Source organism: Drosophila persimilis, unplaced genomic scaffold (genome assembly GCF_003286085.1).
Source record: "Drosophila persimilis strain 14011-0111.01,24,50 unplaced genomic scaffold, DperRS2 tig00000520-arrow-pilon, whole genome shotgun sequence".
NCBI lineage: Eukaryota > Metazoa > Arthropoda > Insecta > Diptera > Drosophilidae > Drosophila > Drosophila persimilis.
In genome coordinates, this window is record NW_020825317.1 from 3,019,808 (window position 1) to 3,047,477 (window position 27,670).

Below are 27,670 nucleotides of genomic sequence, written 5' to 3' on the forward strand. Positions count from 1 at the left end.
TTTTCATTGCTCTTCTCCCATGGCATCGGAATACGCCCATTCGTCGCACAAAATGCCGACGGAACGTGGAAACCAAAAAATGGGTGCGCTGTCCGTGGACCTCGGGGTTGGGAGTGTCGTTTTATTTCTCCGCGCCAGACAGGGATAGCCTTAGGGACAGACAGCACTATCCTGTACATGAAATGACTCTCTCTTTCTGTCGCATGTTTGGTCTTGTGCACAATGCTTGTTTGTTGTAGGCGTGGCCTGTCCGTGTGGTGAGTTTTCCAAAGAAACAGGTGAGTATAACAGATATAAGCTATATTAAATCCGTATACAATCAGATTTTGATCAAATAAAAATGATTTGTGCACAATGATGACAATAAATATTTATAGGATTATCTGAAACGCTGTTCTACCTTTCAATTCGTATAGTGGTTCCACACTTAAGACTGTGTATAGAAAATTAAAAGATCTCAACAAGCTCACTAAAGAGTACCAATGGGATTGGATTATACAATGTCGAATAAAGAAAGAAAATACACTCTAATCAGATATTCAGGCAGGCTCCGGTTTTCACTTACTTTTGCGGCTTACTTTTTCAGCCAAAATGTTTCGTTTTTAGGTTTCTTGGACTGCGTCAGCTATTCAGTTGAAGTTCCCAAAAGAGCCCCCGGAAATGCCATGCGCAAGGCCAAACGGCATGATTATTCCCGATACTCAAAATGAGTATTGGGGTATATTAGATTTGTGGTGAAAGTGGATGTGTGTAACGTCCAGAAGGAATCGTTTCCGACCCCATAAAGTATATATATTCTTGATCAGCATCAATAGCCGAGTCGATTGAGCCCTGTCTGTCTGTCTGTCTGTCCGTCTGTCCGTCCGTCCGTCTGTCCGTCCCCTTCAGCGCCTAGTGCTGAAAGACTATAAGAGCTAGAGCAACGATGTTTTGGATCCAGACCTCTGTGATATGTCACTGCTACAAAAATATTTCAAAACTTCGCACCGCCCACTTCCGCCCCCACAAAGGACGAAAATCTGTGGCATCCACAATTTTAAAGATATGAGAAAACCAAAAACGCAGAATCGTAGAGAATGACCATATCTTTTAGACTGCAGAATCTGAATTGGATCGTATTATTATTATAGTCAGCATCAAGAAAACAGTTTCATTTTTTCTCGCCCTGTCTCTCTCTAACACACACGTAGCATAGGCGGCTTTGCATAGAGTAAAACATTAGCGCCTAGATCTCAGAGACTATAAAAGCTAGAGCAACCAAATTTGGTATCCACACTCCTAATATATCGGACCGAGACGAGTTTGTTTCAAAATTTCGCCACACCCCCTTCCGCCCCCGCAAAAGATGCAAATCTGGGGATATTCACAGATCTCAGAGACTATTAAGGCTAGAGTAACCAAATTAGTATCCGCACTCCTGTCAGATCTCACTATAAAACGTATATCTCAATACGAGGATATTGAGGATACGAGAAAACTAAAAACACAGAATCATAGATAATGATCATATCTATCAGATTGCTGAATCTGGATCAGATCAGATCATTTTTATAGCCAAAAGGAACAAATCAATTTGCACTGGCTACGCAGCGCCCGACGTCACGCTCAGACTGATTTTCTGTCTCTCTCGCACGCACTCTTTGTAGTGTCGTTTAATATTAGCGGCGTCTGCCGGAGGAGAGCCATACTGACTAAGTATCGGGTATAACCGTAGAGTTGCGGTGTCCGCAGCAACTCACAACGTTCCCCCTCGTTTTTATGCTAAAATCATTGCTTATAAAATTCATGATTTTTTCTGCTAAAATTATGTCTTTTATTCTTATTACTTGGCCGTCAGGCCTCGGTGGCTTCAGGGGCATAAACGGGGCGGCTTGTCACAACTGTAAACTCGGAACAGGGCACAGGTGTTTCCGATTCATGGCTTGCCCTGAATCCGAGGCGGCTGGGCTTCACGGATACAGGGGGTCACGAGCGAATCGGCAACCGCCGTAAATATACACACCGGTGGAAGTGCGACTATACTCTCCCCGTGAGAGCGGCTGAAAACAGGTCCTGGTACAGAAAACTCTCAGTGAAATTATCCCAATCCAATCTGACCCTGTCATATGTATAGGAATGCATGGCCGAGGGGGTGCTCGGTTGCTTATATGCGGACTCTGGATACCTGCCGACCACCAGTTTAAATACGGCTTCCCGGGCTGACTAACCCCTTCCCACCTAATCGTGGGACCAACAATGCCGAACTCAAGCTTAAATATATAAAAAACACCGCAAAGGAGCTCGGTACTTTTCTTAAAGTGCCGGAGGGAAAAGACCATTCCTCTACAACCGCATCTGCGAAAGTCGTTCCACCGTCTCGAGGCAGCAAGCGCTGTGAGGAGAACTCCGAAAAGCCAATCGGGGCAATCCCCGGTTACCGGGGTGGGTGCCATACAGAGCGATATCGCGGCTGGCAGACCCCTTGGGCCGGGGACCCGTTCAAAACCCCGCCAGGTGGCGTTTCAGCCTCGAAAGATAGGTCCAAGTTCTAGGAGAAGAGACGTGCGGCCTTCATCCTGGGCAACGATGATCCGGTGCTCCTGGCGTCTGCCATAGGCATCGAATCGCGGCGATGGACCACAGCGACGGTCCTGCCCGACTACCAGCCAGCCAAAGCTGGCAAGTGTGCAGCCAAGGCCCCAAGCAAGCGGCAACGCTCGCCGGCAGACACCACCACGCAAGTCCTAAGTCGGCCAAGAGGACGAAAACCCTAAGCAATCGCTCGTTTGCCGAGGTGGCGAGACGAAAAACCCTCATTGGAGTCCTAGACAGGGGCTCCAAAGATGGGCAGATTCCTCGAAAACGAGTTTCCTTCAGGAGTTGGGTGGCACCAAGGGAGAGTGAAAGCCATCGTCTGCCAAGACGTCTGGAGACCCCGGAGACCCCGAGCATAGAGATCAAGGCTGCGGTGTGGGATGTAGCATCAGTGGTGTCGGATGACATCCTGGATGGCTATGTGTCCGACGAGAGCGACCTTGCTACGGGTCTCAAGCTCATCAGGGTCGGGGAGGAGTTGGACTCTTCGGAAAGCGACCACGATAAAACACTTTTGGAGGTAAAACAGAATGTCGCTGATAATCCTGCAGATAAACCTCCACCATTGTAAGGCAGAATGCGCTGCGCTCTTGCTCCACCTAGCTAAAGGTGGACATAGGAATGAGGACATAGTCCACATTAAGGAGCCCTGGATCCTCGAAAACAGGGTCTCTGGTCTGAGAACATCATATCCTGAAGAGTCCTGGAAGAGCACTCCTTCTCGGACCACAGGTACGTGGAAACTGTATTCTCTTTTTCACTACCGAGACCACCACCACAATTCCGAAACCTCAGGCGGACAAACTGGACTCGGTACTCAGACCACCTTTGTCGAGTTCTCCCTGAGACTCCAGATTTCCCTGAAGAGGAGATTTCCAGGGAGGCCACGACTCATCTCGTTCAAATATTTACCGACGCCTTCAGTGAGGAGCTCGATAAATCGATAAACACTGGACAAAAAGCCAAAAAAGCAAATGGTGCTTTTCACTAGGAAGTACAAAGTTTTGGCAGTAACTCCTCCAAAACTCTGTGGGGAAGCGCTAGCCGTTAGCAAGTACTCGACAGAAAGCTCGACTGGAAACTGAGCATAATGGATAGAGCAAAGAAGGCCACAGTGGCCCTCTATACATGCAGGAAAGCAATCGGACTGAAATGAGGAATGTCCCTGTATATATTTCGGTGGCGATACACCGCCATCATGTGTAAAGTGCCCTGTAGCTTTGGGGAAATTCACTCGGGGAATAGGATAGCTTCTCGGCAGACCAAAATTCAGGTACATCTGTGCGTCCTAACAGCACTGGGGGTGGAGGAAAAAGAAAAATTAACGCGCCACCTATAGGTCAAGGATCGTATCTGAGGAAAACATCAGTCCTACTAACCGTTGTCCACTACAACAATAATAATAATAAAAATTTTTATATTTGGCGCCCAACGTGGGGCCACAACGTAGATGTACTAACGTACATTATACGAGTGTGGCTCACTTTTCATTACTGATGGCCAACTAATTTCCTTTCATATTTCACGATCAACCTTTCAGACCAAAGAAATCAGTGATGGTGCACTGCTTAGTGTCACCAAAGCAGAGTGGCTGAACTTATTCCTTAATTTCCTTCTTATTTCATTCCCTAATCAAGCATTGGACTCTAGGGGAAGGCCTCTAAGTGACTTCTACCTGACCATGACGGATGTGGGTTTGAATGATCTAACTATTTTCAATGAGTTTTGGCAGCTATGTGAAATGATACGGAAAACAGCGGAATTGGCTCTAAGGAGTTAACCGGTGGCCACATCTATCGTAGTTAAGCTCGAACTCATTCTTCTAACTGATTGTGTAGGATTCGCCCACGGAAGTCCGATATCAAACGCATAGGAAATGCAGGCTAGTCGATTAAATTTGGTACGCCTGACCACGGGTGATGGACAAATGAGTGAGTCTTGTAAAAGCTAGTACTGATGTGCTTGGGAGGTCAAAATGAGGATGGCATGGATAACAGGAGGAGTGACTTTAGAAGTTGCCACTGTCCACTGTTCTTATGAGACAGAATGCCCAAGTATTTCAGTTTGTGTGTGTGTTTTTTCTCTTTGCTTGCAAGTGCATGAGAGTGACAGTATGGATCAAAATTAGGCCGCCGCAGGGAGCTAAAATATCGGAAATCAGTAAATTTTATGAGCTATCTTATCGAAAAAAAATATATTTTTTATTATTAATTATCAAATTTAAAACTATATCCTTACATCTTACATCTTTATTATAAAACGAGGGGGAACGTTGTGAGTTGCTGCGGACACCGCAACTCTACGGTTATACCCGATACTAAGTCAGTATGGCTCTCCTCCGGCAGACGCCGCTAATATTTAACGACACGACAAAGAGTCCGTGCGAGAGAGACAGAAAATCAGTCTGAGCGTGACGTCGGGCGCTGCGTAGCCACTGCAAATTGATTTGTTCCTTTTGGCTATAAAAATGATCTGATCTGATCCAGATTCAGCAATCTAATAGATATGGTCATTATCTATGATTCTGCGTTTTTAGTTTTCTCAAATCTGCAATATTGTGGATGCAACAGATTTTCGTCCTTTGTGGGGGCGGATGGGGGTGGGGCGAAATTCTGAGATATACGTTTTATAGTGACATCTTAAAGGAGTGTGTGCACCAAATTTGGTTACTCTAGACTTAATAGTCTCTGAGATTTGTGGTTGCCTCAGATTTTCGTCCTTTGCGGGGGCGGAAGGGGGTGTGGCGAAATTTGGACAGGAAACGGTCAAGGTCCGATATCACAGGAATGTGGATACCAAATTTGGTTGCTCTGGCTTTTATAGGTTCTGAGATCCTTGAACTCATATTTTGCAATTGGCAAAACCGACCATGAAACCTGTGTGTTAGAGTGAGACAGAGCGAGAAAGAGTGAAATTGTTTTCGTGATTCTGGCTGTAATAATTATACGATCTGGTTCAGATTTTGCACTCTAGGAGATATAGTCATCTTCTACGATTCTGCGTTTTTAGTTTTCTCGTATCGTCGAAATTGTGGATGCCACAGATTTTCGCCCTTTGTGGGGGCGGAAGTGGGCGGGGCAAAGTTTTGAAATATTTTTGGAGCAGTGACATATCACAGAAGTCTGGATCCAAAACATCGTTGCTCTAGCTCTTATAGTCTTTGAGCATTAGGCGCTGAAGGGGACGGACAGACGGACAGACAGACAGGGCTCAATCGACTCGGCTATTGATGCTGATCAAGAATATATATACTTTATAGGGTCGGAAACGATTCCTTCTGGACGTTACACACATCCACTTTTACCACAAATCTAATATACCCCAATACTCATTTTGAGTATCGGGTATAATTGCTACTATCTACTACATTAGCCCAACATTGAGAATCGCGACGTCGGTTGTTTATCAACATGGGGTTAGATAGATCAGACGATGAATCGGAGGCTGCGCCTCCAAAGTGCACTTTATGTTTGAAGGAACTAGCTGAAGCGGATAAATATGTGACAAAGTGCAACCATGAGTTTCACAAGTCCTGTATAAAGACCCATTTTATGGCAATAAACACTTGCCCAACTTGTCAAACTCAGTGCATCGCCACAAAGTCTTTTCAACCCGTTCAGTTACCTTCAAGAACGCGTTCGGGGCAGGGAACCTCAGAAGATGGGAATGCGAGGGCACAACTCAAAGATCAACCTTCAACAAGCTCGAGCAGCATGACCGCACAGATAAACGCAGCGGTTATGAAAATGCAAAACGAACTATTGTCACAGTTGACAGAGAAGATGGCAAACCTAATAACCACAAGCCTCGAATCTCACGTGGGTGCACCACAGCGACCACTGACCCCCCATCTGACTGACAACGCGTCTCTGGATCACCTCTTAGGGCTCTCCGGACCAAATGAGGATATGGGATCCCCGCAACCACGGCGATCAATAGCTAGGTCCATTAGCACAGACTTGGCTCAAAGGCCAGATAAAGTTGGTCACATTATGAATAATTGGAAACTTCGGTTCAATGGAGCTTCTGATGGTCTAAATGTGGACAGCTTTATTTATCGAGTGGAGGCCCTGACCCATCAAACCCTTGACGGGAATTTCGCCCTGTTATGCGGAAACGCAAACACCTTGTTTGAAGGCAAAGCTTCCGACTTTTACTGGCGGTACCACAAGACCGTTGGTGTGGTGCGATGGAAGGACCTTTGCATGGCTATGATATTAGACAAATGATAAGAGACAGGAAACAAAAAGAAAAGGAGTCGTTTGAGGTATTTATTGAATCTATCCAGAAGCTGACTGACCGACTAGATCAGCCGTTATCGGACAAGACCTTAATAGAAATTGTTAGACGAAATCTACGGCCGGAGATCCAGCACGAAATTTTGAATATTACGATAAATTCGATCGAAACCTTGAGGGACATCTGCAGAAAAAGAGAATGTTTCTTGGAAGAGGTGCAACGTACGCACGGATATCAAAAGCTAGGACCTTTCAAAAAGCAAGTTGCGGAGCTCGTAGAGGAAGCGATCAGTGACGAGGCAACTGAATTTTCAGAGGGGGAAGCTAATGAGGAAATAGGGGCAATGGCGTTAGTATGCTGGAACTGTAGGAAAGAGGGACATAGATACCAGGACTGTGCAGCGAAGCGGAAGATATTTTGCTACGGTTGTGGTATCCCAAATACTTATAAACCGTCCTGCCAAAGGTGTCAAAAAAACGGGAAGGGGAACCCATCAGACACTCGTCAGCTGACAGGTGTTCCACACCGAAAACCGACGAAGCAGGATTAGAAGCAGAGAATCGTACTGATGGACAGGGAAAGATGCCCGAGTTGGCTCAAGTAGCGGAACCTTTGTACTGGCATAGAAGAATAGATAGTTTTAGAAACTTAGTTTTACCTATTAGGTCGCAGAAAATAAGAAGTGTCTCGAGAAGCACGAAGCGTCTTAAGGCATTTTGGGAAGCTTCAAAAGTCATAAACTCCATTAGGAAGAAAAATGGGGACCAACGTCCGTACGCAAAGGTTAGAGTGTTTGAGGAATCTAGAGTGGGTTTGTTAGACACGGGTGCGGGGATGAGTTGTGTGGGAGGGCAACTAGCCAAGGATTTGATATGTAGCGGAAGACCTTTCAAGAAGATAATGTCAAGCGCAAGTACAACAGATGGAAAAAGGCAACAGATAGTAGGCAAATTAAGGACTAACATGGAATTTAAGGGAGAATCCAAGGAGATAGAACTATTTATCATTCCCTCTCTAAGTCAAGACTTATACTTGGGGATAGATTTTTGGAAAATCTTCAACCTATTACCATTGCCGTTACAGATAGCAGGAATAAAGGCATCTCAGAATAAACACATCTTGTCACCTGCCCAAGAATTCGCTTTAAAAACAATAGTGGATCAGTTTCCTTCCTTTGCTGTTTCTGGTCTCGGTAAGACATCAATTCTGAGCCACGTGATAGATACGGGAAACGCTAAGCCCATCAAACAACGGCATTTTTCAGTTTCACCTGCCATAGAGAAGCTGATCTACGCGGAAGTAGACAGGATGATCAAGCTTGGGGTAATTGAGGAGTCGGAAAGCGCATGGGCCTCGCCTGTTGTCTTAGTCCAAAAACCAGGGAAAGTGAGACTTTGCTTGGACAGTAGAAAGGTGAATGCAGTAACTGAGAAAGATGCCTATCCGCTTCCCCACATTGATGGCATTCTAAGCAGACTGCCAAGAGCAAATTTTATATCAAGCCTGGACTTAAAAGTCTGGCAAATTCCGCTAGATGTAGGCTCAAGACCCAAGACGGCGTTCACTATACCAGGTAGACCCTTGTATCAATATAAGGTTATGCCATTCGGGCTGTGTAATGCGTCTCAAACGATGTCCAGACTGATGGATAAAGTCATCCCGTTTGCACTTCGCAACGAAGTATTCGTGTACTTGGATGATTTTCTCATAATCTCTGATAGCTTTGCCTCACACATGAAAGTGCTGGAGACGGTTTCTCCGAAAATTCGAAAGGCTGGACTGACAATAAACATCGAAAAAAGTCATTTTTGCATGCAATCGGTCAAGTATCTTGGGGTTTGTATCTCTATTGCTATTTCCATTTTTCGCTTCCCCAGCCTACCGCCTTAACCTAACCAAGCCTTATTATTATTATACCCGATACTCAAAATAAGTATTGGGGTATATTAGATTTGTGGTAAAAGTGGATGTGTGTAACGTCCAGAAGGAAACGTTTCCGACCCCATAAAGTATATATATTCTTGATAAGCATCAATAGCCGAGTCGATTGAGCCCTGTCTGTCTGTCCGTCCGTCCGTCTGTCCGTCCCCTTCAGCGCCTAGTGCTCAAAGACTATAAGAGCTAGAGCAACGATGTTTTGGATCCAGACTTCTGAGATATGTCACTGCTACAAAAATATTTCAAAACTTCGCCACGCCCACTTCGCCACCACAAAGGACGAAAATTTGTGGCATCCACATTTTTAAAGATACGATAAAACCAAAAACACAGAATCGTAGAGGATGACTATATGTTCTAGAGTGTAAAATCTCAACCAGATCGTATAATTATTATAGCCAGAATCAAGAAAACAATTTCATTCTTTCTCGCCCTGTCTCTCTCTAACACACAGGTTTCATGGTCGGTTTTGCCAATTGCAAAATATGAGTTCAAGGATCTCAGAACCTATAAGAGCCAGAGCAACCAAATTTGGTATCCACACTCCTGTGATATCGGACCTTGACCATTTCGTGTCAAAATTTCGCCACACCCCCTTTCGCCCCCGCAAAGGACGAAAATCTGGGGTATCCACAAATCTCAGAGACTATTAAGGCTAGAGTAACCAAATTTGGTATCCGCACTTTTGTTAGATCTCACTATAAAACGTATATCTCAGAATTTCGCCCCACCCCCTTCCGCCCCCAGAAAGGACGAAAATCTGTTGCATCCACAATATTGCACATTCGAGAAAACTAAAAACTCAGAATCATAGATAATGACCATATCTATCAGATTGCTGAATCTGGATCAGTTCGGATCATTTTTGTAGCCAAAAGGATCAAATCAATTTGCAGTGGCTACGCAGCGCCCGACGTCACGCTCAGACTGATTTTCTGTCTCTCTCGCACGCACTCTTTGTCGTGTCGTTTAATATTAGCGGCGTCTGACGGAGGAGAGCCATACTGACTACATACGTATCGAATATAAATGTAGAGTTGCGGTCTCCGCAGCAACTCACAACGTTCCCCCTCGTTTTTTTTTATTTTTCCACTAAAATCCTCGCTTATAAAAAGCACACACTGCTTGATGACAATGTCATCAATTACACGCTAGGATCTCTCCATGTCAATGTCAACAGTTTAGCGTTCATAGCGAGCTTTTAAAAGTCTGTGGTTTCATAGTAGCCAGCTTTAATTATTTTTTCATAGCCACCTTTATTAAATTCTACTATTTTTTTTTTTTTTCTATATATCTTGGAAGTTGACATGCAATGACTGCATCTTTCAAGAGGCGATGCAGTTACTGCACCGTCAAGTGGCCCGTGTAAAACCAGCAGATGGCTGTTACGCGCGGATCCCAGGCAAAACGCAGCCCTCCTCCCGCTCAACCGACCGAGGGGCGCTGCCACATGACGCACGGTGCGTAGCCGAACCGAACGCGAACATGCAAGAAAGATAGCTATTAGACTAACATTCGAGGAAAATTAGCACTAAACTTACTAAGAAACTAAGCATGCAATCAAAATACAAATACCACTACAATTCCTGATTAATAGGAAGGTGTGTAAGTATTAGTAATTTAATAAGAGAGGGAATTATAATCCGAGCATAAGACCCTAAACGGTTCATGCAAGGAATAATTCGATCTACAAAGTGGAAGGAACAACGGTATAAAATTTCTAGTCAGTCTAATAGGAATCGTGAAGTTTATGCGGCTCAACAGATCAGGGCTGTCTATGTCACCCCTGATCAAGTTGTGCATAAATATCACACCAAGCATTTTCTACGGTTAACTAAGGATGGGAGGTTTACTAATAGTAGTCTACTAGAGTAAGATGGGAGTCATACACCCGCATCCCAGTTAAGGCCCCGCAGAGCAAAGAGTAAAAAGTTTTTCTGTACTGATTTTATACGGTCCTGGTGTACTTTGTACTGAGGGCACCATACACAGAAGCCGTATTCTAAGATCGGACGAACAAGCGAGGTATAGAGAGTCTTTGTTATATAGGGGTCGTCAAATTCCTTTGACCACCTCTTTATAAACCCAAGCACGCCCATGGCCTTATTTACCATGGTAGAAATGTGTTTGGAAAACTTTATCTTGGGGTCTAACATAACACCCAGTTCATCCACCAATGTAATTCTCTCAAGAGATCCACCAAATAGGGTATAGGGAGCCAACAAAGGGCTAGAACGATGAAATGTCATAACTTTGCATTTCGAGGCATTAAGGTGTAACAAGTTTGCACAACACCATGACTGAAAGCTATTGAGATCGGATTGCAAGCGAGAATGAAATGAAATGTCCTTGTACTAGACACAGAGTTTAATATCATCCGCATACATAAGTACTCGAGAGTATGTTAATACTGAAGGCAAGTCATTAATAAAGAGTGTGAAGAGTAAGGGGCCTAGATGGCTGCCCTGTGGTACTCCCGAAGAAACCTTTACTGGAGTTTTTGAAGAGGACTCTTTGAGACCTGGAACAAAGATAGCTAGAAATCCATCTCAGGCGGTTGGGCGGAAACCCTAAAAGGTCAAGTTTATGCGCTAAAAGGGAATGGTTTACAGAGTCGAATGCTTTACTAAAGTCGGTGTAAATAACATCCGTCTGTAAGTTACCTTCAAAGCCTTTAATAATGAAAGAGGTAAACTCTAACAAGTTCGTGGTGGTTGATCGCCGCCTTATAAATCCATGCTGAGTTGGAGATATAAGTGACTTGCAGAGATGTTGCAAGTGCGGAGTTAAAACATTCTCAAACATTTTAGGAATAGCCGACAACTTTGCTTACTATAAAGCAGGAAGCATTCAATTTTTCATAACAGCCAGCTTCTATAGTCGTATCGCAGTCAGCTTAAATAGTTTCATGGCGGGTGCACACTAATTTTTGTGTCATTTTGCATTTTGGACTGTTTTGTGTTCAGGGAAGTCACTTTTTGACTTCTTTTTTTCGGATAAGCAACTGAATATGCAGTTTCGTTTCTGCTTTTCTTTTTAAGTTTTTTTTTCATACTGGACATTTACATTATTATTTAATTCTAGCTTTTTTATTAATTCTTGGGGAAAAGCATTGTTGTGGTTGCACTCGTGACTCATTTGAGTGCTCACGCCAGTATTGGACAAGGATACACTAGTCTCTTCAGAGAATATTGCGTCCCATGGGCTTCGGGTCTGACCCGGGTATTCTGTGTTCGATATGCGACATGTTCGTTGTATGAACGGGCACATCTACATATTTACTGTATGGTAAGTGCTTTTATGTAACAAATATAACGCAAACTATTGGTAAGAACTTGTTAGAAGACACCACTTTGAATTTCTTTCGAAATCCCGCAACAATTCTATATTCAGAGCAAGCTTCCATTTTGAGTGCGCCTTGTTTGAAAATCAATGAAAAACTTATTAGAAGATCATTGTGCATAAAACATGTAAAATGCAATTGTTGAGACAACGAGCTTTTTCGCTGACTATGATTGTTCAATAATTTCACAAATTATTAATTTCCGAAAACGTTATAAATTTTATTATAGGTATTTGTGTGTTGAGGGTGGCCAAAGATGCCAGAGCCTTTTACAATAGTATTAGAGTGAAACACTTGGATGAGGCAAGCGAGCCGATCTCGAGCCAAAGTAATAGATTGGGGACAAAAGGGGTCTGTTCTCCAACTATATCAAGCGGTAACTGCTAGAGCAGGCGCAGCTGCTGACGGCTTAGCGACGGCATAGGAAAGAAAAGATAACAAGAGCGAGCATAGATAAGAATAGATGATTAAATGAGAGCATGTTGCTGAGCGAGCATAGATAAAGCTACGCTTACGTTACGTTAGTTTAGTATAATGACCAAAATAGAAAAGAAAGTGAATTGATAGGCAATAAAACAATGGTATAAAATTTACACTCGGGCTTCGCCCGAACATACTCCCCCCGTGGAAGGATCCATGCCTTTCACCTCATCTCGTAGAGGCAATAGACATAGTTTTGCAAGTGCTCTTCGGCTAACACCTGTAGCCATCCTGATCAAGGCGACTCGAGATACGCCATCAGCTCCTGGGATGAGCTCGAGGATTCTCGCTAGAGGCCACTTCAGAGGAGGGAAGTTCTCGTCCTTAACAAGAACGACATCATTGACGTGAAGCTCAGGATTCCGGGTGCGCCACTTCGTTCTTTCTTGAAGACTGGTTAAATACGATTGGCGCCAGCGAGACCAAAAGATTTGCTGAAGCTGTGTGACCTTCTGCCAACGGTCCAAGCGATCGACGTTTAAATGAACCAAGTCAGGCTCCAAGAAGGTTGTGATAGGGGCGCCAACTAGAAAATGGCTGGGCGTGAGTACATCGAGATCTGCAGGGTTCTCTGAAAGAGGAAACAATGGCCTTGAATTAATGATTGCACAGATATTGCACGCGAGAGTGCGCAGCTCATCAAATCCAAGAAGCGAGGATCCGAGGGCACGTCGAAGATGATGCTTAGCAAGCTTGACTGACGCCTCCCACAATCCTCCAAAATGTGGCGATCTAGGAGGAATGAAACGCCAATCGATGCAATCGTTGAGAAAAGCTTGATGCACGGCTTCTTGATGACTGTCGCTTAGGAATAGCGACTTAAGTTCCGCCAGTTCGTTCCGCGCTCCAACAAAATTTGTGGCATTATCTGACCAAATACGAATCGGTCTTCCACGGGTGCAAATGAAACGGCGAAGAGCAGAGAGGAACGCAGATGTTGTAAGATCCTTCACAAGCTCGATGTGAACCGCCTTGGTGGAGAAGCATATAAAAATGCTCATGTAGCACTTTAGTGGGGGCCGGTTTCGAACTTCTGATTTATACAGGAACGGACCGCAATAGTCCACGCCGGTAACTAAAAATGCACGAGATTCGCTGACTCTGTCCACCGGAAGATCTGCCATTATTTGCTCGAGAGTTCGAGGCTTCACTCTAAAGCATCTGACACACTTTTGGATTACGTGTGCTACGGTCTTTCGGCCACCGATTGGCCAGTACGTTTGACGAATGATGGCTAATAGCGACTGGGGTCCAGCGTGAAGGTGCTTTTCGTGTAAGTGCCGTATCAGAGCAGAAGTGATGGAATGATTCTTGGGCAATATTATGGGATGCCGTGCTTCAAAGTCCAAGGTAGAGTTTTTAAGACGCCCTCCAACTCGAAGCAAACCGCAATCATCTAAAAATGGCGAAAGAGAGGCGATCGAGCTTGAAGCCTTGATGTCCTTTCGCGTTTCCAGGGCTCTTATTTCAGTGGATAGACGAGATTGTTGAGTAAGACGAATAAGCAGTTCGGTTCCCAAACGCAAGTCCTCCACAGTTATTCCAGACTTTCGTCGATGAATGAATTTGCATACATACGCAAAAATTCGTTGCATTTTGGGGAAGGAATTTACAAACTTTGATTCTTCCACCAAATATCTTGACGCGCAGTTTGTAATTAGTATGGTTTTTCGTGCCTCCAAAACCGGCTCTGGAAGAGCAGGTGTACTTGGCCATTGATCCTTACTGGCTGTCAAGTATGTAGGTCCATACTTCCAAAGATGAGAATTGATGAGCTCAGCTGGTAATGATCCTCGAGAAAGCATATCGGCAGGGTTTAGATCAGTTGGCACGTGCAGCCAAGACATTCCAGATGTGAGTTCCTGAATAACAGAAAGTCTATTAGCGACAAATACATTGAAGTTGGATGGTTGATTCTTGATCCAAGCCAAAACGACTGTGGAGTCACACCAGCAATAATAAGAGCACTTGAAGTTCATCAAAGACACTTCATGCATAAGCTGAGCGAGTAGCGCTGCACCACATAATTCCAACTTGGGTATTGTGATAGTCTTCAGTGGCGCTACACGAGATCTGGAAGATAGAAGATTTGCCTTGACTCCATTGTCGCCTTGCGAAACAGCGTAGATGCAAGCTCCATAAGCACTCATGCTGGCATCACAAAATCCATGCATTTCAAGGTTGCTGCTTCGAAGGAAAGATAGGCGCGGGAAAGAAATTTGTTGCATAGAGTCAAACTGCTGAATAAAGTTGATCCAAGTTGTGCGTAAGGAGACTGGCAGACTTTCATCCCAATGAAGCTTTTCTTTCCACAGCTGCTGTAGAAATATTTTTGCTTTAGTAATAACTGGCCCTATAAGTCCGAGTGGATCATAAAATCGTGCAATAGTTGACAATACAACTCGCTTAGTTGGTTTCGAAGGGACTTGATTGGGACAGAATGAAAATAATAGCTCATCCGAAGTGGGATTCCATGCTAAACCTAGCGTCTTGGTTACATCGCTGCCATCAGTAAATTTAACAAATGTTTCCCTATCTTCATGGGGTGTTTGATCGAGTACATATGTATCGTTGGAACACCATTTTCTGATCTTGAAATTTCCTTTGGCTAATAGTCCTGACACCTGGCGAATTATTTCCAGCACCTCATTTGTAGTATCTCCCCCCGTTAGCAAATCATCCACGTAAAAGTCCCGCAGCACAACTTCAGAGCCAATTGGATATGACGAACTCTCGTCTGCCGCTAGTTGGTGCATAGAACGGACGGCCAGAAATGCTGCTGGTTTCGTTCCATAGGTCACGGTATCCAGCTTGAATGTCCTTAGCTCCTCGAGGGGTGAGTCACGCCACAGTATGCACTGCAGAAAACTATCTTGGGGCGAGACACGGACGCATCTATACATTTTACAAATGTCACCAGTCAATGCTATACGAAAGGTACGAAATCGAAGAAGAGTCGTAACTAACTTTGGCTGAATTGTTGGGCCTGACATCAATATATCGTTGAGGGAATATCCTGTAGATGTACAAGCGGATCCGTCGAAAACTACTCGGAGTTTTGTGGTGGTTTTGTCTTCTCTTAAGACGCAGTGATGAGGAAGAAAAAATTTGCATTGTTTAAGTGCGTCACTTTTGACAGGGGACATGTGATTCAAATCGACGTATTCCTTTATAAATGCGGCGTATTGGGCCTTGAGAAGCGGTTTGCGAACCAACTTGCGCTCTAGATTGAGAAATCTGCGATAGGCTTGTTGATAAGAATCTCCAAGAAGACTGTCACTCAGCTTTAAAGGCAATTGAACGCAATATTCGCCACTTGGAAGCCGACCGCAATGTTTTTTGAAATGTTCCTCGCAAGCAATTTCCTCCTTTGTTGCTTCTGTAGCGGGACCGTGGCAGTTTTCCACTTCCCAGAACCTTCGCACTAGCTCATCCAAACCAACGGTAGGCGTTTGACTCAATTCCGTCGAACTAGAGGCAGCTAGGAGCACTGAGCTGCGGGAGTACTGACCTCCACCTGTGACAACCCAGCCGAGACGGGTTTTTTGTATTATAGGAAGTCCCCTCTCCAATTTGATCTGTCCAACGCATAAAATGTCGTAAAATAAGCTGGCTCCAATAAGTACATCGATGCGCTGAGATTTGTTAAAGTGTGGGTCAGCAAGGCTGATATTGGATGGCATTTCCCATTTGGATACATCAAATGAAGAAGCAGGCTGGTTTCCTGTAATACGTGGAGCAACGAGAGCTGTGAGACTCGTGAAGTAATCGGAAGTCCTGGATTGAATGACCAAATTAACTGAACCTTCCGTGTGAAATGCAGAATCAGCGCCGATACCCGATACTGATACCGACCCTTTGGCTCGTTTCAGCTGAAGCCTCTGAGCAAAGCGAGAGGTTATTAAATTAATCTGAGAGCCTGAATCCAGAAGAGCCCGGCAAGGAAGAAGATCACCAACTCGACTCTTTATCATAATGACTGTCGTGGCTAGAAGCACTACGTCTGAGCTAAGATTCTGAGCAGGAGGCGAGCATGGTGATGAAGCGGCAACAAGAGAACTTGAAAGATTGGGGCCTGGGCATAAGTCTGTCTGAATAGGAGACGTAGTAGCGTTTGCAGGTTCCGTGTTAACTGACGTAGGCAGCGGATTGTTGATATGTAAAAGGGTATGATGCTTTTCACCGCATGTGCGACAAGAGCCTGAACTGCAGGAGGTATTCCGATGTCCCTTCTTCAAACAGTTGAAGCAAACTCTAAGCTTCCTTGCCTCTCTAAGACGCAAAGATGGCGAAAGGTTTCCAAAGCGAGTGCAGCTGTAAATGTTATGCCCTTTATTATCACAGAACACGCATTCCAATACGATTGTATTTGTAGCAACAAGACTGTGTTTTGAATGAGTGATTCGTTTATGTTTTCCAACCTGACTGCTATGGATTTGAATCAACATAGCTTGATCCATGGTCTCCATGGCTTGACATCTCCTCTCCAAAAAAGCCGAAAAATGGTCCCATGTTGGTATGACGTTAGGGGGCGACAGCTCCTCCCATTTGGTCCTGGTATCAGAGTCGAGATACTTGTATGTGGAGTGAACGATGATGCATCCAGCTATTTCCTCCATGGTACCCATCGATCTAAGCGCTCTCATGTGAGAATGAAGCTTGTCCGATAAAGTACGTAGCTTTGTAGTTGACCCATCTTCAACCTTCTCATGCCTCAGAATCTCAGCGACGTGTGCCTGAAAGATTAAACGTTTATTATTGAAACGATTGTTTAAAATGTCCAATGCAATATCATAATTGCTCTCCGATACTTCCAAAGAGCGAACAGCCTCCAGGGCAGGTCCATCCAAACATGAGCGCAGGTGCTGGAACTTCTCAATCTTTGATAGAAAGGGCTCCTGATCTATTACTGTGCTAAACATCGAGTAAAAGTCTGCCCACTCAGTATAACCTCCACGGAAAGTGGGAAGTTTAATGTCAGGAATATGATATCGTGACCGTACATTTCCGGAGGCAGTAACGTTGAGCTCGGGTCGTATCGTTGAGTGATGCGGCATGTTCTGGGTAGTCCTGCGGAGTGCTGAGCGAATACGAACTTCGATTTCCATCGCCAAATCCTCAAAATTGTTGCTTAAGTCGCTGCCAATTTCGCTTACATCAAGCTCTTCTAAATTAGAATGAGTAACATTAAATGAGTCGGATATTTTTTCCAAGAATTTTAAATGAACACTTAGCGCATCTTCACTGATTGGGTTGTTTTCATCATTCAATATCGTCTCTCGAAGTGAAACGGCTTTGTTGTATATTGAGAGTGCCTTTAGTTTGTAAAAAGACACCCTGTTTTCCGGCACGTCATTAGACTCATCCATTTTCGACAGGCAGCAGCGAGCAAAGCACAAAGAAGAATCGAAGAACCAACCGTTTGATTTTTTTGGTATGCAAGCGCAAGTGCAGCGAACCCGAAGCCGCTAATGCACGTAGCTGTATTAGTGCTTGTAAGCAAGCGCGCGACGAAATGGGAACTAACCGCTTCGCGTTCGAACAGTTATGTTTAGCGGATAATTTTCACTGTTTATAATTGTTTATTTCCAAATTGTTACTGACGATCACGTCGGGGTCACCAAATGTTGAGACAACGAGCTTTTTCGCTGACTATGATTGTTCAATAATTTCACAAATTATTAATTTCCGAAAACGTTATAAATTTTATTATAGGTATTTGTGTGTTGAGGGTGGCCAAAGATGCCAGAGCCTTTTACAATAGTATTAGAGTGAAACACTTGGATGAGGCAAGCGAGCCGATCTCGAGCCAAAGTAATAGATTGGGGACAAAAGGGGTCTGTTCTCCAACTATATCAAGCGGTAACTGCTAGAGCAGGCGCAGCTGCTGACGGCTTAGCGACGGCATAGGAAAGAAAAGATAACAAGAGCGAGCATAGATAAGAATAGATGATTAAATGAGAGCATGTTGCTGAGCGAGCATAGATAAAGCTACGCTTACGTTACGTTAGTTTAGTATAATGACCAAAATAGAAAAGAAAGTGAATTGATAGGCAATAAAACAATGGTATAAAATTTACACTCGGGCTTCGCCCGAACAGCAATAAAAAACGATATAGCATAATAAACGGAACATTTTTTAAAGGTACTTTTATTGATTTTATTGATGCATTTTGCAAGTTTTTAGAAACTTAGGACGTTATGACCCTTTTAAATTTTGTCATAGTTCCCGCGGGCGCTTATGGTCTTATGACACAAAAATGATATGTACCCTTTCATAGCAGCCTTCTTTTAATTTTTTGCTTGTGCATAACTCGCCTAAAATGTGTTTTTATACCCGATACTCAAAATGAGTATTGGGGTATATTAGATTTGTGGTAAAAGTGGCTGTGTGTAACGTCCAGAAGGAATCGTTTCCGACCCCATAAAGTATATATTCTTGATCAGCATCAATAGCCGAGTCGATTGAGCCCTGTCTGTTTGTCCGTCTGTCCGTCCGTCCGTCTGTCCGTCCGTCCGTCCCCTTCAGCGCCTAGTGCTCAAAGACTATAAGAGCTAGAGCAACGACGTTTTATATCCGGACTTCTGTGATATTTCACTGCTGCAAGTATATTTTAAAACTTTGCCCGCCCACTTCCACGCCCACAAATGGCGAAAATCTGTGGCATCCACAATTTCAAAGATACGAAAAAACTGAAAACGCAGAATCGTAGAGGATGACTATATGTTCTAGAGTGTAAAATCTGAACCAGATCGTATAATTATTATAGCCAGAATCAAGAAAACAATTTCATTCGTTCTCGCTCTGTCTCTCTCTAACACGCAGGTTTCATGGTCGGTTTGCAAAATGTGAGTTCCTAGATCTCAGAGACTATAAAAGCTAGAACAACCAAATTTGGTATCCACACTCCTGTAATATCGGACCTTGACCATTTTGTGTCGAAATTTCGCCACACCCCCTTCTGCCCACGCAAAGGACGAAAATCTGGGGCATCCACAATATTGCAGATTCGAAAAAACTAAAAACGCACAATCATAGAGAATGACTATATCTATCCGGTTGCTAAATATAGATCAGATCGGATCATTTTTATAGCCAAAAGGAACAAATCAATTTGCAGTGGCTACGCAGCGCCCGACGTCACGCTCAGACTGATTTTCTGTCTCTCTCGCACGCACTCTTTGTCGTGTCGTTTAATATTAGCGCCGTCTGGTGGAGGAGAGCCATACTGAATAAGTATCGGGTATAAATGTAGAGTTGCGGTGTCCGCGGCAACTCACAACGTTCCCCCTCGTTCTTGCTCAGTTTATTGAAATTGGCGATTTCTTGCATATGGTTGTATTCCCCTAGACTTGAGAGTAATCAAGACTATTCCGTACCAAGATGTTGCATGAGGGACCAAAAGTCTGTTCTATGGCGGGGTTTTTCGTGATGCCTATTTTACCGATGCTTCGTCTCTAACCGCGGCCCGCTGCCTATTCGGTTTCGTCAGTTCAGCTCGTCCGACCAGCTGAATCAGTACCAGAAGCCTACATACATATACATATGTACAAAGGCGCAGAAAATACGTACTTTTCAGTCTGAAAATATTCAACAATTCAAGAATTCAAAGGCGGGTCCACATCTTGGTAATTGTAACTAACTAGAATGTGGGTGAGACCTTATGGGGAAAAACAGGCAGAGTTAATTACAGAAAACATGCACCGAATTCTGTTTTTACACGGTTTTGAAACAAACACGGTTTGAAAATCAAAAATTTTCAAATTTTTGTACACGGTTTTATTTCATTTAACACGGTTTGAAATAACCCAACACAAATACAATGTAAAAACACTCACAGCTCTCAAACAGCTAAAAACCAACTGAAAACAAGAAAGAGCATAAGAAGAATATGTACATATTTGTCTCTTTCGTTTTTTTGCGTATACATACATACATACAATCAAATTTACTGGCCAGAGCAATTGTAGATAGCAAAAATTGTTTTTAAGTTTCCCAATTTTTTTTACGTAATTTTAATAGGTGTTAGAGATACGGAACCAATCACCTATTTTTGCATAAAGTTTATGTCTTTTTTACACGGTTTTTTCAGGAACCAATCAACCGTGTAAAAACAGAATTAGATGTATATGAAACATGAATGACTAAAGATAATCCAGTTGGTTTTTTTTTTTTTATTTTTTTTGGTTTTTTCATATGCACTCGTGCTTGTGAGTGTGTGCTGCTCGAAAAAAACGAATCTACTGTCGACTTGGGCAGAATAATTTGCGAGGATGTGATTTCTCAGTCGTTACAACACAAGACAGATCTTTGATGTCATGGCCAACATCTTTAATAGTATAATAGCAAACAGCTTTAGAAAGATATTCCCCGAGATAAGAGCATTCGATTCCGTATTCACATGTATTACACTATATTACAGTGCAATTTTTTATTTTATTCAGCAATTGCAAAAAAAAAATGTTGTACAAAAAAAATACTTATCATTAGGCATTAAAAAAAGAGCTAGCAAATTACTAGAATTTACAATTATGTAGATGATTTAAAGATTTGATGCTTCAGAGTGGACTCTGAACCAGGGACCGTATATAATAATTATTTTTCTAGTTTTTGCAATACAAAATATTTCAATTTTCGATTTAACAATGCATATGGCTTGCGTGTTTTACCATTTCACTTAACAATTATTTATTTTCCGAATTCAAGCGACTAGTTCTTGATAATGACAGTTCCACAGGGATCTATGCGAAGATTGATATAATTTCATATAAGTATCATAAAGTGTACATAATACCTAATAGAACCTGCAAGAACCATTTTTTAAGGCGAAGTTACCTACCAGATCCGTTTACACAAATTTTAGGGCAGAGAGGTCCGCTTCGGCGTGCACAATTCTCGCTCTCAGATATATTATCAGTTATATTTACAATGTCTGATGAAATGTTGGCTTTACTTGAAAATGGGTTTCAGAAGTTTTACTATCAAATATCAGTCTTCTCATAGATTCCTATTTCAAAGTCCTAATCCGACGTTTACAATGATTATGCTATGTGTGTGCTTAAAACTTACAACCATCATTATTTCTTCAACAAACTAATAAAAGTCAAGAAATAATATTTCATATGTTATTAAGTTATTTTACCATTTCCGATCTCATAAATAAATATTGTAAAATTATATATACATATGTATATATATATATTGTACATTTGTTTTGCAGTGGCTTATAAATGATAAAAATTCCAGGCATATCTACCCTCTTTAAGGAAGTAATAATAATCGTATCCCAATAACATTTTGTAAAACTGAAGCATATTTGATCAATATCTGATTTATAGGATACGACTTTAGAAAATACTATATGTTAGGAGCTATATATTAAAACATTGAGTTTCTGCTCTACAAGGTTATACTATATAGTGATATACCATATCTTTCCTGCAACAAAAATTCATAAGATTCATTCATCATGAATGCCATTACCGTGTAAGTCTCGACTTACAATCGCTACGGTCCCTGTTCTCAACTGTTTCACCGATCCTGACAATCTAATTAAATATTAAGTTAATTATTATGTATGGAGTTGAAATAAAAACTATTAATAATTAATTGTTCAATTGAAATGCTCAAATCGGTTCCGGACTTATGCGCTGATATTAAACATTATTCGCAGCTAATCCTAGGTTCAGTGTAATAATACCCTTTTCTGAGAAACAATTTACAATTGTTAAATAATATATGCCTATGCCTATAATTAAGTTTTAGATCGAGTAAATCTGTATGTACAATTGGATCAAGGAGTCGCTGGCTGCGAAGGGGCCACGGACCATGGACACCCTCCGAGTGATCAGCAACCAAGTCTACGCTCTATCATACATGTGGCGGCCTTCCAACATAGTATTATTATGTTATCGTTCGTTACCATTCCATGAACTCGTACTCGGTGAATATGATCATTGACCGAGCGCAGTGCGGCTGCTCCCCTCCACCCCCACGTCCACCGGCAGAAACGCGTGCTTAGATCGCAGCCAGTTGCCTCTAACAATTCCCTCTATTGCCACGATCCGTATGTAAGCCGGAGATGGAGGAGCGAAAATGGTGGCGGGGATGTCGAGTAGGTGGGCATGGTAATCCCTTCGTCATCGGCATCTGCTGGAGCACCAGGCCGATCTTGATATTATTGAGCTCCTCCCGCTGCCGTCGCCTCCTTGACTTCGCCAGAGCCCGGCGCCGGCACCACCTCCTTCATGGACTCCACCTTGGCCACAATCTTGAGGGCGGGACCCAGCTTCATCCCCATGGCATTTACCAGGTGATTCTCCTTTAGCAGCAGCAGCGCCTGACCGTCGATCTCCTGCTGGACAAAGTCATCCACATAGTCTTGGCAGCCGGGCAGGTTCCGTATGAAGTCAGCGACCTCCTCCACGCTCCAGTTGCAAATGGGCGAACGCTCGCCTGCGGTCGAGGAGGATGTTGGTGTTGGTACAGGTGGCTGGGGCGCCACTGCAGCCGCAGGTGGGGTGGGAGCTGGAGACGGAGCCGCAGGTAGGGCCACAGGAGTGGGGACTGCGAGTGCGACTGCAACTAAGGGAGGAACTGGAACGGGGGTGGCTGCCATGACCGGCAGGACAGGAAGAGATACCAGTGGCACCTCCGTGGTGGTCGACATCGGAATCGGATCGGGCTGCAGCGCCTGCAAGGCGTCGGTCTGCATCTGCATCTTCTCCTCGGCCATAGCCTCGTCCAGTTTGTCCACCAGAGCCATGGCATCCACTCCCACAATTCCTCCCATTTCCATATCAATTCCCATTCCATTGTTCTCTCCCAGTCCGCCTCCAGCTGCAGCTGCAGCTCCAATGCCTGCAACGCAAGTCTTCGCCTGCCTAGCGCATCCTGGGGAGCAGAAGCGCTTCCGTTTGAGCTTCGCCTTGTGCTCCAGCTTGCCACACTGCTCGCAGGCCACCATGTCCGTGGGTAGACCCGCTGCATTAGCAGCTGCTGTTTGGGTTTTGGTTGTGGTTGGCGTTGCAGTGGCTATTCCGCACAGCTTCGCGTCCTCCTGCATGGCAGTCTTTTTCTCTGTGGGAAGAAGAGCAGAAAAGGGATTAGTATCAGAAACAAAGGAGGGAGGGAGGGAAGAGACTCACTTGGCGGCTCGTCGCTGATGTCCTTGTCTGCGTAGCGCTGCCTCGTTACAGGAAAGGGCTCGTTGGCCTCTTGGATGATGAATCCGTCGATGACATGAGTGAGCACATTAGGCTTAATCATGGCTTTCGGCAGATCTTTCCCCGCCGCGTTGCTGTTCCCATTGCTGATGCTCGTTGTGGTTGTAGGTGTAGTCGTGCTGCTGCTGGTGCTCGTGGTGGTGGTAGTGGTCGCAGTGGTACTCGCTGCCCTGGCCAGGGTGGCTATCCCAATCCCGTTCCCTACTATCGTCGTTGTCGGCGTTGAAGGTGCGCTGGTGGTGCTGGTGGCTGTGCTCGCTCCGCCCTTGCCCTCATCCTTCCCACTGTGCGTGGGGGTGGAGGAGCTAGTGGTGCTGCAGCTACTCGTGGGCAGCACCACATTGCTCTGCCTTGTAGTGGGCGTGCTGATGGTGGGCCTCGTAGGCGTGGTGGGGGTCGTGCTGTTGCTGTGAGACGCCTCCGGGGCCTCTCCATTTACCCTCGAGTCACTGGTTGAGCTACTGGCCTCCGCGGAGGCACTGGCGCTTCCAACGGACCTGGGGGTGGTGTTGACGGAGGATGCGTGGTGATCCTGGCCACCGGCACTGTTGTTTAGAGGGGACCCAATGGGCACCAGGGTGGCGGAGGGGGTGGGCATCTTCAGCGTCGCCTCCTTGGTGGGTGTCGCCGGATGACTGGCTCCACTGGCAGCGCTGAACGCGACCAGTGTTGCAGGAGATGGTGTCACTGCACTGCTGGTGACAGGCCCAACCGTGGCGTTCATCATGGACGTCATAGCCATGATGGGGTTCGTGGCGGGTGAGGACGATGCAGCCGCCAGAGCGGGAGGTCCCTGCTGCTGTTGCTGTGTGGCTGCTGCAATGCTGGCGGAGATTAACTGATGTTGCTGCTGCTGTTGGTGTTGCTGTTGGAAGTGTTGTTGGTGTTGCTGCTGCTGTTGGAGCTGGGCTTGGTGAAGGCTGGCTGCCATTGTGCTGCTGGTGACCAGAGGACCCGTTGTGTGGTTTGTTATAGTCACCACGCTGCTGGTGGGCAGGGAGGAGCTGCTGATGGTCGACTTGGCCGTCTGGAAGATGGCGCCGGAGGTGGAGGCGGAGAGAGCGGCCTGGAGGGCACTCGAGGTGGCTATTCCTGCGGGCGTCGTGGTCGAGGACACCGAGAAGGGGACGCTGCTCAGCTGCAATTGTCCTGGCTGCGTCTGCTGCTGCTGTTGCTGTTGCTGTGGCTGCTGCTGTTGACCCGCCCCAGCCGCCTGCTGTACCACAATTTGTTGGATTATGTTCTGCTGCTGCTCCCGCTGTTGTTGCTGCTGTTGCTGTTGCTGCTGGGCCTGTGCCTGTGCCTGAGCTTGAACCTGAGCTTGCACTTGGGCCTGCGCCTGTTGCTGGAGCTGCTGCTGCAGCAGTTGGTTGTGGAGCTGCTGCTGCTGCTGTTGGTGGGAGGTGATGAAGGTGTTTGGCGCCACCTGCAGTATCTGCTGCGCCAATGCCTGCTGCTGTTGCTGAGCCTGAACCTGAGCTTGGGCCTGAGCCTGTGCCACCTGTTGCCGCTGATCCTGCTGCTGCTGTTGTTGTTGCTGCTGCTGGGCGACTTGTTGCTGTTGCTGCTGCTGTTGGGCTGCTGCCTGCTGTTGGATCTGGATGGCGGCTATCTGCTGTTGGAACATTTGCTGCTGTAGGAACTGCTGCTTGTGCATAAGCTGCAGCTGCTGTTGCTGTTGTTGCTGCTTGTCCACTCCGGCCGCTGTTGCTGCATGCAGGGTCTGACCATTTTGCAGGGTTATGGGCGTGCCCGTGCTCATGACGACCATCCTGAAAAGGCAAAAATAGCAAAGGGAATAATATGGTTGACTCTAAGGCCGACTGCGTCTATGTCACTCACTTATTTCCCGCTGTGGTGACCACCTGGTGGAGGTTCGCCTGCTGTTGGTGCTGCTGGTGCTGCTGCTGGATGGCAGCCATGTGTTGCCCCACTGACTTGCTCTGCACCGCACCAACCGCCACCACCTGCCCGTTCTCCGTCTTGAGGGCCGGCAACGCCGGACGGACAGGCTGCTGCTTGTTGCGCATCTTGGCCTTGAGCAGGTTCTGGTTTTGCGCCGTCTGCGTGGACACGGAGCTAGCCGGGCGCACCTGGGTTCCGTTGTGGGGCATAATCGGCGCTCCAGGCCGCTGAAGGGCCGTCAGCTGCTGCTGCTGCTGCTGCTGCTGCAATTGAGCTGTGGCTACCGCTAGCTGTTGCTGTTGTTGCTGCTGCTGCTGCGCCTGGCAATTGGCCGCCGCCTGCTGCTGCTGCTGCTGTTGTTGTTGTTGTTGTTGTTGTTGTTGCTGTTGCTGTTGCTGCTGCTGCTGTTGTTGCTGCTGTTGTTGCTGCTGTTGTTGCTGCTGTTGTTGCTGCTGTTGTTGCTGCTGTTGTTGCTGCTGTTGCTGCTGTTGCTGCTGTTGCTTGGTGACCAGAGCTTCCAGTTGGGTGCGAGGCTTGGTCGGTGTCTGGGTTACATTGCACTGGATGATCTCTGTGGAAAGAGGAGGAAGAAAATCGGAATAAGCTCTGGATCACGGATAGCAGATTGCATTAGCGGATGCGGCCACTTACGGTTCTGCTGCGTCTGGAGTGTCTGCGTGGTTGGCTGCTGCTGGATAAACATGCCCTGAGTGCCGTCCGGCGGGCCCCGCAGTATAATGGAGTTCGAGCCGAAGGGCGGCAGGCTGTTCTGCCAGAACCAGGAACCCAGCATCTGCTGCCCCTGGCCCGCGCCAGTCCCGCCCAGCGGATTCAGCAGCTGCCCGCCCACGCCCACACCCACTCCTACGCCGGGCAATGTCGACTGCGAGACCTGGACACACTGTTGGGTGGTGGTCTGTTGTTGCTGTTGCTGCTGCGCCTGTGCCCCGCCAGCTCCTGCCGAGGCTGCCTGCACCGTGTTGGTGGTGGTCGTCACCTTCTGGACCACCTTCTGTGCCTGCATCTTGCCCTGGGCATCAGCTCCCACTCCCACTCCCACACCCGCCTTGGCCATGGCCACCGCCTGCTGAGCCGCTGTCAGCTGCTGCTGCTGCTGAGCGTTGAGCTGTTGCTGTTGCTGCTGCTGCTGCTGCTGCTGCTGTTGCTGGGCGACCATCGACTGAAGAATGCTCTGCTGCTGCTGCGGCGAGTGGGAGATGACGTTGACGGGTGAGATGAGCAACGTCTGCGGGGACTGGCTGGAGGGGATGGCGTAGGTGCCCCCTGCGAACCCGCCCTGCCCCCCGATCATCTGCTTGGCGTTCTGTGTGGTAGTGGTGATCATCTGGGGGGTGTTACCCTGGAACGGCTTCCCGGCGGTGATCACTTGTATGGGCTGCTGGCCAATGCCCGCGGAGTGCAGCAGGTTGCCGGAGATCATCATTGGCGGGTAGATAAACCCCGTCGAAGGCTGCATCAGCTGCACCGTCCGACCCTGTGACCAGTCACCAGTCACTCCGCCGGAGGCTGCCGCCAGCTGCATCGGCGACATCGTACTAATGGCCGTCGAGTGCTGTTGCTGTCCCTGCTGGTTCGCCGGACTGGGTGCGCCTCCGCCCTGGCTCCCTGCCCCACCACCCGCAGAACCGTTTCCTCCGGCTGCATCGGCTGCCGCCGCCGTCAGCTGCTGGAGCTGTTGGAGCTGCAACTGGCTTGCCTGGCTGGCGTCCAGCAAACCCGTCGCATGCTTCAGTTCCGTGGTGGTGGTGCCCGCCGTGTGCGTGGGGAACTCCTGCTTCACCTGGATGGCATACGGATTGCTCGCGTAGAACTGCTGCAGCTGCTCCGGTGAGATCTGCAGGGGCACCGATGTGGCGGACGGCACCTGTTGGGCGGGGCTCTGTGACTTCTCCATGGTGTGGTTGCTGCCGCTGTGTCGGGATTGCTGTGGGTTGCTGTTGTGAG

The 27,670-nt window shown here is 46.1% G+C and overlaps 1 protein-coding gene across 1 annotated transcript; it reads right to left on the minus strand.

The window, feature by feature from the left end:
- Positions 1 to 21,800: 21,800 nt before the first annotated feature.
- On the minus strand, positions 21,801 to 27,656 carry LOC113566098 (polyhomeotic-proximal chromatin protein-like). The gene is made up of 5 exons (XM_026990146.1): positions 26,357 to 27,656; positions 26,116 to 26,276; positions 25,643 to 25,983; positions 23,723 to 25,572; positions 21,801 to 23,654 (listed from the first exon to the last, which is right to left on the minus strand). Exons 1-5 carry the CDS (start codon positions 27,618 to 27,620, stop codon positions 22,753 to 22,755), a joined length of 4,518 nt encoding a protein of 1,505 aa, XP_026845947.1. The 5' UTR covers positions 27,621 to 27,656; the 3' UTR covers positions 21,801 to 22,752.
- Positions 27,657 to 27,670: the final 14 nt, after the last annotated feature.